This window comes from Dipodomys ordii, unplaced genomic scaffold, assembly GCF_000151885.1.
Source record: "Dipodomys ordii isolate 6190 unplaced genomic scaffold, Dord_2.0 Scaffold83, whole genome shotgun sequence".
NCBI lineage: Eukaryota > Metazoa > Chordata > Mammalia > Rodentia > Heteromyidae > Dipodomys > Dipodomys ordii.
This window is the reverse complement of record NW_012267299.1, coordinates 2,932,717-2,946,089: the sequence shown is the minus strand read 5'-3', so window position 1 is coordinate 2,946,089 and position 13,373 is coordinate 2,932,717. Positions and strand designations below refer to the sequence as shown.

At 39.9% G+C, this 13,373-nt stretch overlaps 1 protein-coding gene across 1 annotated transcript in view; it reads right to left on the bottom strand.

Moving 5' to 3' along the window:
* The window catches only part of Iqgap2 (IQ motif containing GTPase activating protein 2), a 256,487-nt gene that overhangs the window by 109,463 nt on the left and 133,651 nt on the right, over positions 1-13,373 (bottom strand). The window contains exons 6-11 of the mRNA XM_013025233.1: positions 12,132-12,199; positions 11,731-11,844; positions 10,597-10,775; positions 8,468-8,555; positions 4,334-4,497; positions 1,251-1,411 (exon numbers count right to left, since the gene is read on the bottom strand). Of these exons, the coding sequence (XP_012880687.1) occupies positions 1,251-1,411; positions 4,334-4,497; positions 8,468-8,555; positions 10,597-10,775; positions 11,731-11,844; positions 12,132-12,199 (774 nt within the window). The remainder of the gene's footprint in view (positions 1-1,250; positions 1,412-4,333; positions 4,498-8,467; positions 8,556-10,596; positions 10,776-11,730; positions 11,845-12,131; positions 12,200-13,373) is intronic.

The window sequence follows — 13,373 nt, the reverse complement described above, 5'->3', positions numbered from 1 at the left end:
AAAAAAAAAAAAAAAAGGTGTTAGAGAACAGAAAAGAGGTCATAAATCCACTGTGGGGTTTATTACAGAAACAAGGTGAAAGATGCCAAGGATACATGAGGATGGTTGCCAGAGTGGCCACATTCTGTAGAGGTACCATGCACACAAGCACTCTATCAGTACTACGTACACAAGCACTTGAGATACCACGCACACAAGCACTCTAGAGGTACCATGCACATAAAACTGCAGAGGTACTATGCACACAAGCACTCTAGAGGTACCATTCATACAAACACTCTAAAGGTATCACACACATAAGCAGGAAGATTGAAAACAAGAAAAACTCACTGTTCTTCCACCATAAACAAGTGGTCAAATGTCATTTGGTGAAAACCTAAAGTCTCTTCTTTTTCTTGTAAAACTACGCATGACTCCCAAATAAACTACAAATCTTCCCATTATAGCCATCCTAAGAATCCAAGCTGAGAGCTTGGATGGTCACAAGAAGCCAGGGTGGTCACAAGAAGCCATGGTTCACTCACTTTTTTAGCTCAAGATTTTGTCATATTAAGTCTCTAATTTGGAGGTTGCAGGTCTAGTTTAGTGGTATATCACAAGATTAGCAGGTATGAGACCCTGCTAATTATAAAAAAGAAAATAAAAAGAATCAACAATTTGCATTATAATTCTTGCTCCTTATTTTTCTCTCTATCTCCTCTATAAAAGGTATATATTACTATCAACACAGTAGCACATTTCAGAATCTGAACTGAAAGTCAGTCAACAGAGACTGTTACATTCTGCCTTGGCCCACTATGGGCTCAGGATTCTTTTGGCTCAACCATCAAAAGAGTGAAGTTTGGAGCCAAAGAGACTCAGCTTGGGATCCACAACTCTGATTCATTTTCTACATCTCTGAAATAAAACAATTGGACTGATTATTAGAGTAGCTTTCTACAGTGTATCATTTCTGAAAGAAATGGGTAGGTACATTTTGCATAGTTCCTCTATTTTCTGGCCTACTGATCTTCGCTATAGACAGAATCAGTTATTATTCGCCACAAAGTCTTTTCCTATTCTTTTTGTCCACTACAAAGGAATACTGTAAAGAAACCTCGAGTGAGAAGGACTTAGAACAGACCAGCTCTCAACAGGCATGAGCCTGGCATATGGATTTTTCCATTAAGGAACACATTGCTAGTTTGTGAGCTCTGCCGAGCATACATTCGATCTCTGCTTGGGAAGAGGATTTAGAGAACACGCCTTACCGTTCCACATGTGCCTCGTCCACGTTGTTGACACCTATTGCGGAGCTTCTGAGTTGATTCTGCACAGACACAAGATCATTGCTCTCCAAGGCCTGGTTTAGCAGGGCAACTGCAGACAGCATTTCCACCGCGATCAACAACTCTTCGTGGGCCAAGTAGTTCTGTTGGCAAATACGCAGCCATGTAAGTGCACATACACAATGCAGTGGAGAACCCACATGACATAGGACAATACAAAGACAAAGATTTTCAGAACCCAGAAGAAAGAGGCCATGTACTTTTCTTTGGCTTTACCTCAGTAAATGGAATATCATTTGTTACATCTAACATATGCAATTTCACAAATTATCTGTATTCCCTATTGTGAGCCCTATTCCTGACTGTGTTGGCTACTTTACAGGTTCCTGTAACCTTATAATTCACCAAGGATTAGAGAATAGGAGGTGAGAGTTTTAGGTAACATTTTCGCAGTTAACAACTGTCAGTTTAAAGTAGGGCAAAAATAAATGGATAGGAGGGGCTGGAGGTGCAGATTAGTGGTACAGTGTCTGCCTAACAAGCACGGAACTATGAATTCAAACTCCAGGACTGCTCAAAACAAAAGAACACTGAAAGCAGGGGGAATTCTATCTTAAACAATTCCAGAAAAGCTAGATGCTGGTGGCTCATGTCTATAATCCTTACTACTCATGAGGCTGAGATCTGAGGATCATGGTTCAATGCCAGCCTATGCAGAAAAGTCCATGAGACTTTTACCTCCCTTAAACTACTCAGAAAAAGCTGGAAGTGGCACTGTGGCTAAAGTGGTAGAGAGTTAGCCTTGAGCAAAAGAAGCTCAGGGACAGTGCCCAGGCACTAAATTCAAGCTCCAGGATTGGAGAAAAAGAGTTTGATCTATTTTTTCTATACGCAGATGAAAGACCTATTTTTAAGACCTATTTTTATAGATATATTTTTTAGCCAAAAATGATTCTAATTTTTAAAAAATCCAACTTATATTCTTATAAGTTGGGTAGTGACTTTAAACCTAAAGCAAATCTTTGTTAATCAATTAATAATCTCTGGGTTTATATAGCTTACTAATCTAGATTTTTAAAGAAATACATATTGGATTTCAGAACAGAGTTCTCTACTGATATTTTCTTTCATTTAAATATTCTATACTATCTTGTACCCACTTCAAAAAGGATATTTCTTTCATTATATTGAAGGAAATTAAGAAGTTTGAAAACGAATTACTTAAAAAAGATGATACACATCTTTACATTTATATATTCTATATACAGTCATATTTGCATTAAAGTACACTATAGAGGTAGGGACTGTTGGCTCACGCTTGTAACTCTAATTAGTTAGGAGTCTGAGATCAACAGGATTGATGTTTGAAAACAGTATAGGCAGAAAAACCTGTGAGAATCCATCTTCAAAATAACTAGCCAACGCTGGGCTGTAGGCATTGTTCACGTCGTACAGCACCAACTAAGCAAGCAAACCAGGCAAGTAAGAGGCATTGACTTCAAGTCTCGGCACCGGAAAAAAGGTACAGGAAGGAAAAAAACATGTAACTTTCTGGCTCTCCATAGAGATCTTTTTGCAAATTGATTTTAGGGAAACTGAACACAATTTTACTTTCTAAAGTAAAGAAGTAAGCAAAAAATATCAACATCAAACAAATAACACTTTGGAGCCACTCCTGGGACTTGAACTCAGGGCCCGGGCACTGTTTCTGAGCTTTTTGGATCAAGTTTAGCACTCTTATCGCTTGAGCCACAGTGCCACTTTCAGGGATTTTTTTGGTGCTTAGTTGGACATAGGAGTCTCACAGCCTTTTCTGCCTAGGCTGGCTTCAAACCGTGATCCTCAGATTTCAGCCTCCTCAATAGCTAGGATTACAAGAGTGAGCCATCAGCAACCAGTTAGTAAACAAATTACATCCAAATATTTATATTAACTACAAATTTACCACCCTAGGGAGGTCAAACAACTGTACGTAAAGAGCACAATGAAACCACTGCTGTATCACAACCTCTACAGCAAAAACAAAGGACAAGGAAGCAAGGTACAGTGATATATGTTTGCCATCCCAGACCTTGGAGGTAGAGGTAGGAAGATTGTGAGTTCTAGTCCATCTGAAACTATTACATAGTCAGACCTTCAAAACCAAGCCAAACCTAGCCCCAAACCCCAAAACAAAGAAGGACAGAGGAAAATGAGGAAGTAGGCCTGAGCTATCCTAGACAGTGTGATCCATTGGGGATAAAATACTTGCTGTGTGGAAGGAGCCCTGGGTTTTAAATCTATGACAAGCGAGAAGAGACACTAATGTCAGAATATAATTTAAGAAAGTGATCTATTTTAGAAAATGATGGTAGTCTTTTTTTCCCCTCTGTGTATTATATGTAAATAGCATGTATCATTTGTAAAAATGTTCAAACTGTACAATCATGAGTTTTATTGTGACATTTCATATGTATATACACACATATGTATAAATATTTGTATATTGTATATATAGTAATATTATACATAGTAATATATTTGCAATATATATGTTACATATAATATTGTATACTATAATATATATATTGTGCAATTGTGTATATACATATATATACACACAATACATATTATGTTGGGCTCTGTTGGGGAGTATTGATAAGGAGAGATAAGAAAATAAATCCTAGAGTCCAACAGGCTTTTATTTTTAATTCATTTTAATAAAATTTTAGAGGTTTCATTGTTCTTAACTGACTTTAAAAAGTTTCTGGTTAACATACATTTGTAACACAAGGGGTTTCCTTGTGATATTTCTATACAAACACATAGTGTAAATTTCCCCCTCCACCATAGTCTCATTTCCTCCCCCCTCCCCTCCTTTTTCAAACATGTTTGGTGGGTTTCATATACTATATTCTTATCTACATCCATTTATATACACATACATACACACACATGTATGTCACATCCTTTGATCTTCACAGCTCAGGGTCTTCTCCTCCCCTGATTCTTAGAGCCTGTAGCCCTATCCAGCCTTCTATTTTCCTCAACAGCCTTCCCTTCCTGCTGGGACATGAGGGTCTCACCATGGCATTCTGTTTCTGGAGGCTGAAGAGTTCATTCTGATACATGGTAGCAGCAAAGGGATACACGGCAGGCAGCTGGGCCTCTGGTTTCTTCAGTGCAAGCAGTGTATTTGCAGGGTCGCCTTCCGGAATGACAGCATTGATGTGATCCACAGCAGCCTGCCCTGGGGGTGCAGGTTTACAATCCATCAGTCAGAGTGTCTGCAGTCCCCCCTCCCCCGCTGCCCTACCCCACTGGTCCTTTCCCCCAAGATTTCCAACCTAACAGAGGGAGAGGCGGGCAGAGCTCTGGATCAGCTCAGTAATTCAAGTTAGGTCCAAACTTAAAGGAAGTCCCTTCCAGGAGCCTCAGCACTGATGGTGCTTGAGTTGTGGATCATTCCTGCCTAGCATGACTCCCTAAGGAAAGCCCTGGGCCTGCCTCTCCTACAGAGCCTTCACGAACGAGGCTTTGGGCTCTGAGGATTCCCATCAGCGAATCCCCAGAGATTTTTTTTTTTCCCCAAGCATTTAAAAAAATGTTATTATAAAGGTGATATGGGGGTGTTGCTACAATTACATAAATCAGATAAAGAGTAAATTTCCTTTTTGGACAGTGTCGTCCTTTCCCTCACTTTCTCCCAGTTGTTCCCTCCCATTTCCACTCACAAGTCGTGTAGTTCACTTTCAACACAGTGCTTTTTAAGGCCAGGTCATGCCAGGCCATGTTATCCCAGTAGCTTGTTTCTGCTGCCCCCTGTTGGCTGGTACCATCTCTTCAAAGCAGGCTTTCTGGCGAGGGTCAGAAGGCAAGCAGTGTCCACCCAGTGGTGAATCAACATGGGTGAGCCCATTGCCGTGTGCATCCGAATACTACCACAACTTTCAGGATATGCAAAGAACTTTAGGGACTTCAGCATGGGTGCTCAGAACAGAAGATTCTGCATAATTTTCAGAATGAGTGATGAGCTCTGTCACCAGGCAAGAACAAACCAGATAGAGTCTACAGGATTTGCCCACTAAAAAGGGATCTGAGTAGTAGGAATAACACATAGTCAGAGAAGATTTCTAGGGCTTTTCAAAGTCAACCTGTCTGCCCAGTATACAACTAGACTGCAGTGAAGATGATTCTAATCCTTTTCAAGAAGATGATAATTTATCTTCTCAAAATACTTTTACGAGGAGCCTTCTTCAAACTTTCTACTAAGAGACACCAATCTATAGCAGGAGACATGACTGATGGAACTCCTGGAGTCAGCCCCCAAGAAAACTTGCATTCAGTACAAACCTTAGGGCCCAAATACTTCTTTTCCCCTTCCCTTGACAAATGAAAGAATTCCAGAAAGAAAGGTCAGTAGCTGTTTGTGGTGACTGCTGATGTGGTAAAGGGCCAAAAGCCTTTCAGCTGTATCTGGGATGATGCTGGGCAGACTCACGTATCACCTCTGAGAACTTGCTGATGTAAGTTTGTACCACTGGATAGTAAATATTACCAGGAAATCATATCTCTAACAAACTTTCTTCTAAAAAACAATCAAACAAATCCCAAGCCCATTTTTCTTAACTATTCTTTTATGCTCTACATTAATAAAATTCCCAGCCTTGATGTGAATGGAAAATATCCAACAATGAATGGAATGCATGTGACAAGGCCAGAAATAAATCACTGCAGTTCAAACAAGGCTGAAATCTCTGAGGGCAGATCTACTGACATTACCAATAAAACAGCAATGAATGCTAACGCCTCAGCATCTTAAAATCATAATCTGCCAGGTTGGGGAAGAGCTTGTTAAAGCATCTATACTTACTGATTTAAGAGTGCACAATCAGCTCACTTCATGTAATTGACCTATATAATAAAGGGTTTTATATATATGCATATATATATTTGTGGGTTTTTTATGTGTGTTCTGGTACTGGGGATTGAACTCATGAACATAGAGCTTGCACTCTTGAAGACTCACTCAAGGCTGAAGCTCTATTATTTGAGCCACAGATCCACTTCTGATTTTGTTGGTTCACTGCAGATAAGAATCTTACAAAATTTTCTGCCCAATTCGGCTTAAAACTATGATCTCAGCCCCGAGTAGCTAGGACTACAATTGTGAGCCATCAGCTTCAGTGAGGGTGTTTATTTTCTTTTTTCCCCAAGACTACTTTTAGTTCTAGAAACTTCCAGAAATAAAGATTTCAGAACAATCATGTTCTTCACCATTACAGCCACCCCAGAGTTCAGTGCCCTTCATAAATTTCACATAGGCCATTAGTGTAAATCATTTGGTGCCTTTAACTTAAAAATGGAAAATAAAGTATAGCCAATTTGGCATTCAATTTGTAGTCAGGAAATTATGTCATTGAGTATTCAAACATTTGTTTATAAAGGCATTTCATGTAACATGGAAGGGAAGGTTTTGAGGTGGTTATAAACACTTCAGAACTATAGAGGATGGTAAAAGGTAATGAAATTGTTTTCTGCCTAAGTTATGGAAATCTGATGTTGTCTTGCTGGCAATATTAATTCCTCTCTGCAATGCATTTCGGTTAAGAATAATTAGTCAGCTTTCAAATAGAGCAGAAAGAAGAACCTGACAATGGATTTCATATATTATCACTAATGCATTTATGATTTCACAGGAATTAAAACACAAACATGTACCCCCAAATTGTAAGATTTTAACACTGGGCTCTCAGCTCTTGTGTGATATGTATGTGTATATGTATATGTGTGTGTGCATGCGTGTGCGCGCACGCGCACGCATGTACATAAGTGTGGTAAACTTTCAAACTCATTCTGTTGTCAGCTGCCAGACATCGACATCTATCTTCCCGGGCTTCCTTGATGACTGCTTGCATCATTGGGAAGAATCTCTCCAATAACTTAGGTCAGGCTACTGAGCAACACCTACAGTTATGAATTTCTTTGAAAGTGTTCAAAGAAATAAAATATATTCCAAACTCATCCAGAAAGAGTGAAAATCTTAAGACAGTTGTAATTAGATAGTCTAAGTGTCAATCCAACAAGAAAAGTCTTTATTTAATGGGTCTGGTGGTTTTCTATGTCTTCATTTTTTCCCCTGGGGTGACTTAGATTGATCTAGGGAAAATAAATGTCAAGGAGAATTCCTTACTGTCTCTTCTGATCCTCAAGCAAAAGTAAAATTTTCCAGAGGATGTAAAAGTCTACCAAAAATATATGGATCCATCCAAACTTGCATAGGCTCATTTTCATAAACCTGAACTTTCTTTTCCTTCTGGTCACACAACTACACAAGATGATAGGAAGAATTAGGGGAGGAAATAAGGCATAACTCCTCTGAACATCTAACATACTAATTATCAAAACAAATTCCAAGAAATGGAAATGCAGTTTTTTTTATTGTTGTTGGTTTTTCGTTTTCTTTGGGGGGGGCAGATAGGGAGCACAGAAATGGAGGAAGGAGAGGTAAACAAGTGCCATTGTATTCAATATACACTATGTAAAAAACAAACTAGAAACTTGTAGGCAGAGACAAGAGCGGGAACTAAGGAAAGTGAAGGAAGGGGTGACACTGTCCAAGAAGATCTGTACTCATTATTTGACTTATGGGATTGTAATTCCTCTGTAAAATACCTTAAGAATACCAACAAAAAATATATACAAATATATTTTTTAAAAACAAACTTTTGTGACTACTCAGATACTCAAGGTCATAGAACTCAAACTGGCTTCATTAGCACTAAACCTCGCTAAGCTGTGAGAGAAGTCCTGTGAAATACAGACTAATTAGAGGGAAGAAATAATAGCAGAAACATCCATAATATCTCTTATAATACCAATAGAATCACATCACACAACTTACAGCAGTGAACTGTAATTGCTAAGTCATAGTCTTTTACTTGGGATCATTCAGTCTCAATCCAATAAGGGCAGATTCAAGATAAAGTGCAATGTGCCCAAGGCTGGAACATGAAGGCAGAGTCAAAACAGAGACAAGGCAGAGACTTTGCCAAAGAAGACTAACTGGGAAACTGTCTAATACTGTACTATAATTAAAAGCAACATTGACACTTACATTTTTTCATTGCATAAGGCAGTTTGGCAAGCACACAAATTGAAAGTTTTGCTGAAGTTCTGGCAGAGAAAGTTTGGGCCTTATAGAAATAGCCACTACTTACTGTTGACTGTATTGATGTTGCCTTGGATTTCTGCTTGTGTCAGCAGTTCTTCATATGCGTCTCTTTCTTCTTCTGAAATACAGCTATTCTGCAAAACACAGTCTTCACTGATTCCTGAGCTTCAAAAACATGTTTCCAAGGCTTGAAACTCAAAGAGCAATAGCAATAGAAGCAAAGTCACTGACTTCCTTTTGAACAAACACTTAGGAAACACCTGCTCTGTGCCAGGCATTAGAGGAGCTATACTCAGCAGGGATTATAGAGATGAACTACAGACCCAGTAACTCTTTGAACAGGGATGTTTCTAATGAGGAAAACTTTAGGTTGGATCACTTAGTACTGCCAGTTTTAATAGATAAAACATTGTAATACATTAACAATTTCATTTGATTGATCTAACAAAAGCTAAGGAAATAGGATTAGACAGGAGAGTTTGGTCACACAGCTAAGCAGGTTGACCACTGAACGGAGTCTATGTCCAGAATGAGTCAAAGGATGGTAGGCTGTTTGGGCACTGTGACACATGTCTCTGGAGGCCACACTTATGATCAATAGTTAATTCAGGAGGCAACAAAGCATCGGGGAAGGTTTTCAGGAGATGATACCAGGTTTGAATGAAAGATGACTATTGCAACCTCAAGCCTTGAGAGGGGTTAGCTTGGAGAATGCCAGGGAGCGGGGAGACCTCCTCTCCCCTGTGGAAGGTAATCTCGTGATGGTGAGGTCTGGTGGGACAGTGCTGAAGCGAACCTGGTGTGCCAAGAGGCAGGGATGGTGTCTAATTGGCATGGAAAGGCAGATGAGAGCCGGGGTAGGCCAGAGGGGACAGAAAGAGTTCTAGACTAGGTGGTAGGGAGTCAGGGCTGAGCACATGGGTGAGAAGGGCGGTGTTCTTCTGTCATGGTGGAGTGTGAAGCCTGGAGGACATGGAAGACTGATGATAAAACCAAAAGGAAGCAGCAGAGGCTGCTGGATGGGAGGAGCTCATATAGGTGATCGCTAATCTCTTCCACAAGTTGGTAAGCTCAATGCAAGAAAAACTGAGCAGAGGTGAACGTCCAGCCTGGAAGAGACAGACATGAGTGGAAGAGGAGCCTAAGGGTGGGTGGCTGGGGGAAACCATGGCAACTGAGATGCACAGAAGCCAGGGGAGTAGAGAGGCTCAAGGCAGGTGTGGCCACTGGGCTGATGTTAGGGAAGCCAGGTGAAGAACAGCTGGTAAACAGAGTAGTTCCATTTAGTACTGCAGCCAGAGCTTAATGAGAAGCAAGTTGGTGCTTGAGCAGAAGTCCCGAATGTAGACAAAGCTGGAAATGGCCAACTAAACAGGAAGGCAAGCAATGTTTCTGGAGTATGGAGTAAGAAGCAGGTCCAGGCTGCATTTTGCAGGAAGGACATGCTCAGAGAAGGAGCGGTAGCTCCTGGGAAAATAGAGAGCCAGTAGACTAAAAACCTTCCATTTTAAAATCTATCAAACTGAGTCGTTAACTTCTGTTCATAAATATAAGTCACTTGGCTAATACGGGGTCTGCAATGATGACAGGCAAGAAATGATATATGCTGCCCTCGCTAAGTTTCCTGGACAGGTGGCTCTGCTTATGATTTGACCTTTAATATTCGTCTATCTAATCATGTTACATAGTGTATGGACTTACTGTACCCTTAGATTTCATCCAAATCACTAGCCTACAGCTCTAGAAACTATAGCCAGTTGATTTGAAAGTATTACTTTTATTAGTTTTTATGGTTTTTGTTTCTGTTGGTGTGTGTGTGTGTGTGTGTGTGTAGCACATGGGCTTGCATGTGCATGCAAGCTGATACTAGAGGCTTAAATTTAAGGCCTTGTGCTCTTGATTGGCTTTTTTTTTGCTCAAGGCTGGTGCCCTACCACTTCAGCCAGACCTCCACTTCTGGCTTTTTATGGTTAGTTGGAGGTAAGAGTCTCTCAGATTTTTCTGCCTGGGCTGGCTTCACACTGTGATCTTCAGATCGTAGTCTCCTAAGTAGCTAGGATTACAGGCCTGAGCTATTAGCGCTTGGTGATCACATTTAATATCAAGGCTTTTCAAATGAGTAAATTACAATCATCACAGTCATTGTTGTATGTTTTAGAGAATTTAATTAGGTACCTTCAGCCTTGCATTTTCCTCTTTATTCTTTTTGGCTTCCCAAAGTTCCTTCTGATATTTTTGGGCCAAGCTGTCATCCACACAAGTTAAAACTGCGTTTGGGTTTCTTAGTGTTACGATGGTCTGCTCCGCCACTCCTTTTTCGATAGCTTCATTGATGGCTATTACTGCAGCATGCACTGAGAGAAAGAGAAACAACACATGGTTTCTAAGCAGCAAAAGACACCACGCATAGCTGCACTGATGTACATGAGGATAGTGCAGTTCTGCTTTCTTCCTTGGTTTCCATGGATGCCATGAAGGACTTTGACACACCACGAAGCCCTTGACAACCTCTCCACCAGCCTGTCTAGTCCTGATCCCAACATCTCTTAATTATTTATTCAACTGTTTATTTATTCAACTTTTACTGACTGACTAAAATGAACCAGGCACTGTGTCAACCACTGTGGGGCCTTGCTCTGTGGTTAGGGATCTTTTTGTTGTTGTTTTATTTAATTAACTTATGTATTTTTGCTGGTACTGGACTCAGTACTGAACTCAGGGCCTGGGCACTGTTCTTTCGCTTCCTCCCTCAAGGCTGGAACTCTACCACTTGAGCTCCATCTTCACTTCCAGCTTTTTGGTGATTAAAGCCAGCTTGAGCTGGCTTTGAACCTCAGTCTTCACATCTTCATCTCCTGTGTAGCTAGGGTTACATGTGTGAGCCACCTGCACCCAGCCCAAGGACAGTTTTAAAGAAACAAATTGGTTCCAAGAGATACTCATAATTTACCTTGCAATCTAAAAGTCTTAGGGCAATGCACCTTACTACTAAGATCTAAAGACACAGGAAGTAGAGAAGACTCTGGAGAATGAAGATATTCCTGAAATTTCTTAAGTCATCTTGCACAAAAGGGTATCTAAAGTAAAAAAAAATCAGTTATCTTCTGATATCCTTAAATGAACTATCTAAAACTCAAAACCTTTCAGGGTCCATTAAATACTCTATTTCATGTAATTAAAGTCAGTCAAAAATATATGTAAGTTATGCATAAATGGCAAGTTTTTTTCAGTACCAGGGTTTGAACTAAGAACCTCAGTACTGCTGAGCTATGCCTTTAGTCCACAAGTTTGGGTTTTAAACAGACTTACATGCAGCTTCGTCCACAGACAGTTCATTGGCCAGAATACCACCTATTTTGCTGAAAGATGGCATCTGTATTCCATACTTCTCCAGTTCTTTCCTCATGTTACTGATTTCCTCCTCTAAGAGAACAACAACAACAAAATCAAAGGAGATCACAGGTAAGGAGATACGGTGTGCTGAGAAAGGCCTTCCTCAGACAGGAAGAGTCCTAGGAGCAAGCAAGCCTGGGCTTCTCATTTTACAAACATGAGGGAAGGACCTAGGTGAGTACAAATAAGGCAGGAAAGTTTTCTTGTCAATGTAGTGCAAGAAAGGAAACTAATTGCATCAAAAGGAGAAAAGGTGGCACTGGTACATTTTAAAGTCCACTTGTTTAATAGAGAATTAGAAAGCCAAAGGTCAGTACCTGTGAAGTCCACTTTGCCCAGCAAGTCCTGGATCTGGGGTGCGATTCCTAGTTTGAATAGATATAAACTGAAAGATAAAAGATAACATTATCAGAAACTCTACTGCAGCAAATCTTAAAACTGCACATTATCTAAGTGACTTAGAAGTTCTTTCAATGAGGCAGGACCTAAGGGATGATCAAATCGAGTGTATTAATTTCACAGATGAGGAACATACAATCCTGAAGTAGAAGACTTGCTGATAGGGCAGGACCAGAGCTCCAGTCAAAGCTACAATGACTGATTCTGCAGGACGCAGGCTTTCCTTAGTCAACCACTCTGAGTCCATTCATGAAGAGAACAAGAAACACAAATGTGCAAGAAGTCAGGGAATAAATGCAGTCAATATCTCTGTGGAGCTTCCTTACGTGATTCTCATTTGGTTGAAAGTGAAGCTGGAAGTACGTTTTGATTTTCAGTTACTCTAAATAGTCGTTTTGCACTTCCTAAAAACCAACAGTGACAAAACTATTGATGATAAAGATCAATTATGATGTAAACATAGAGATCAAATGGTTTATGTTGAGAAATAAATGTCCTAAAACTTGACATAAGGACCTGAAGAATGGCAGCTAAATGCTATCAAAGAGAAATGGTTCTGTGCTTTGAGATTTATGAAGATTCAGTCCAATCACGGTTCCATATATATATTTGTCCTATCTTCTTTTGCTCCAAGACTGATTGTAGCAACCATCTTAAAAATCTTTCACAGTGGGCCCTGGTGGCTCACACCTGTAATCCTAGCTACTCAGGAGGCTGAGATCTGAGGATCATGGTTCAAAGCATACCAGGGCAGGAAAGTCCATGAGACTCTTATCTCCAGTAAATCACTAGAAAACTGGAAGTGGTACTCTGGTTCAAGCGGTAGAGCACTCACCTTGAGCTGAAGAGCTGAAGGATAGCACCCAAGCCCAGAGTTCAAGCCCCACGATCGAAAAAAAAAATCCTTCACTCACAATTCTAGTTGATACGTTTATAATTTGTATTATTCAAAGTCAGGAATTATACAATGATATATGTGGAAAATTAATGTAAGCATGATTTTGATGGTTTGAATATTTCAAGAGGGCCACTTCAGGTATTAGAGATGGACCTCAGTTTATAAAATATATGAAATTTCATTACAACATATTAAGAAAAGCTCAAGCCTTCTTAGTTTGCTTCTTAAAGCAAACTCTTAAATGTCATTTGCATTGAAATAG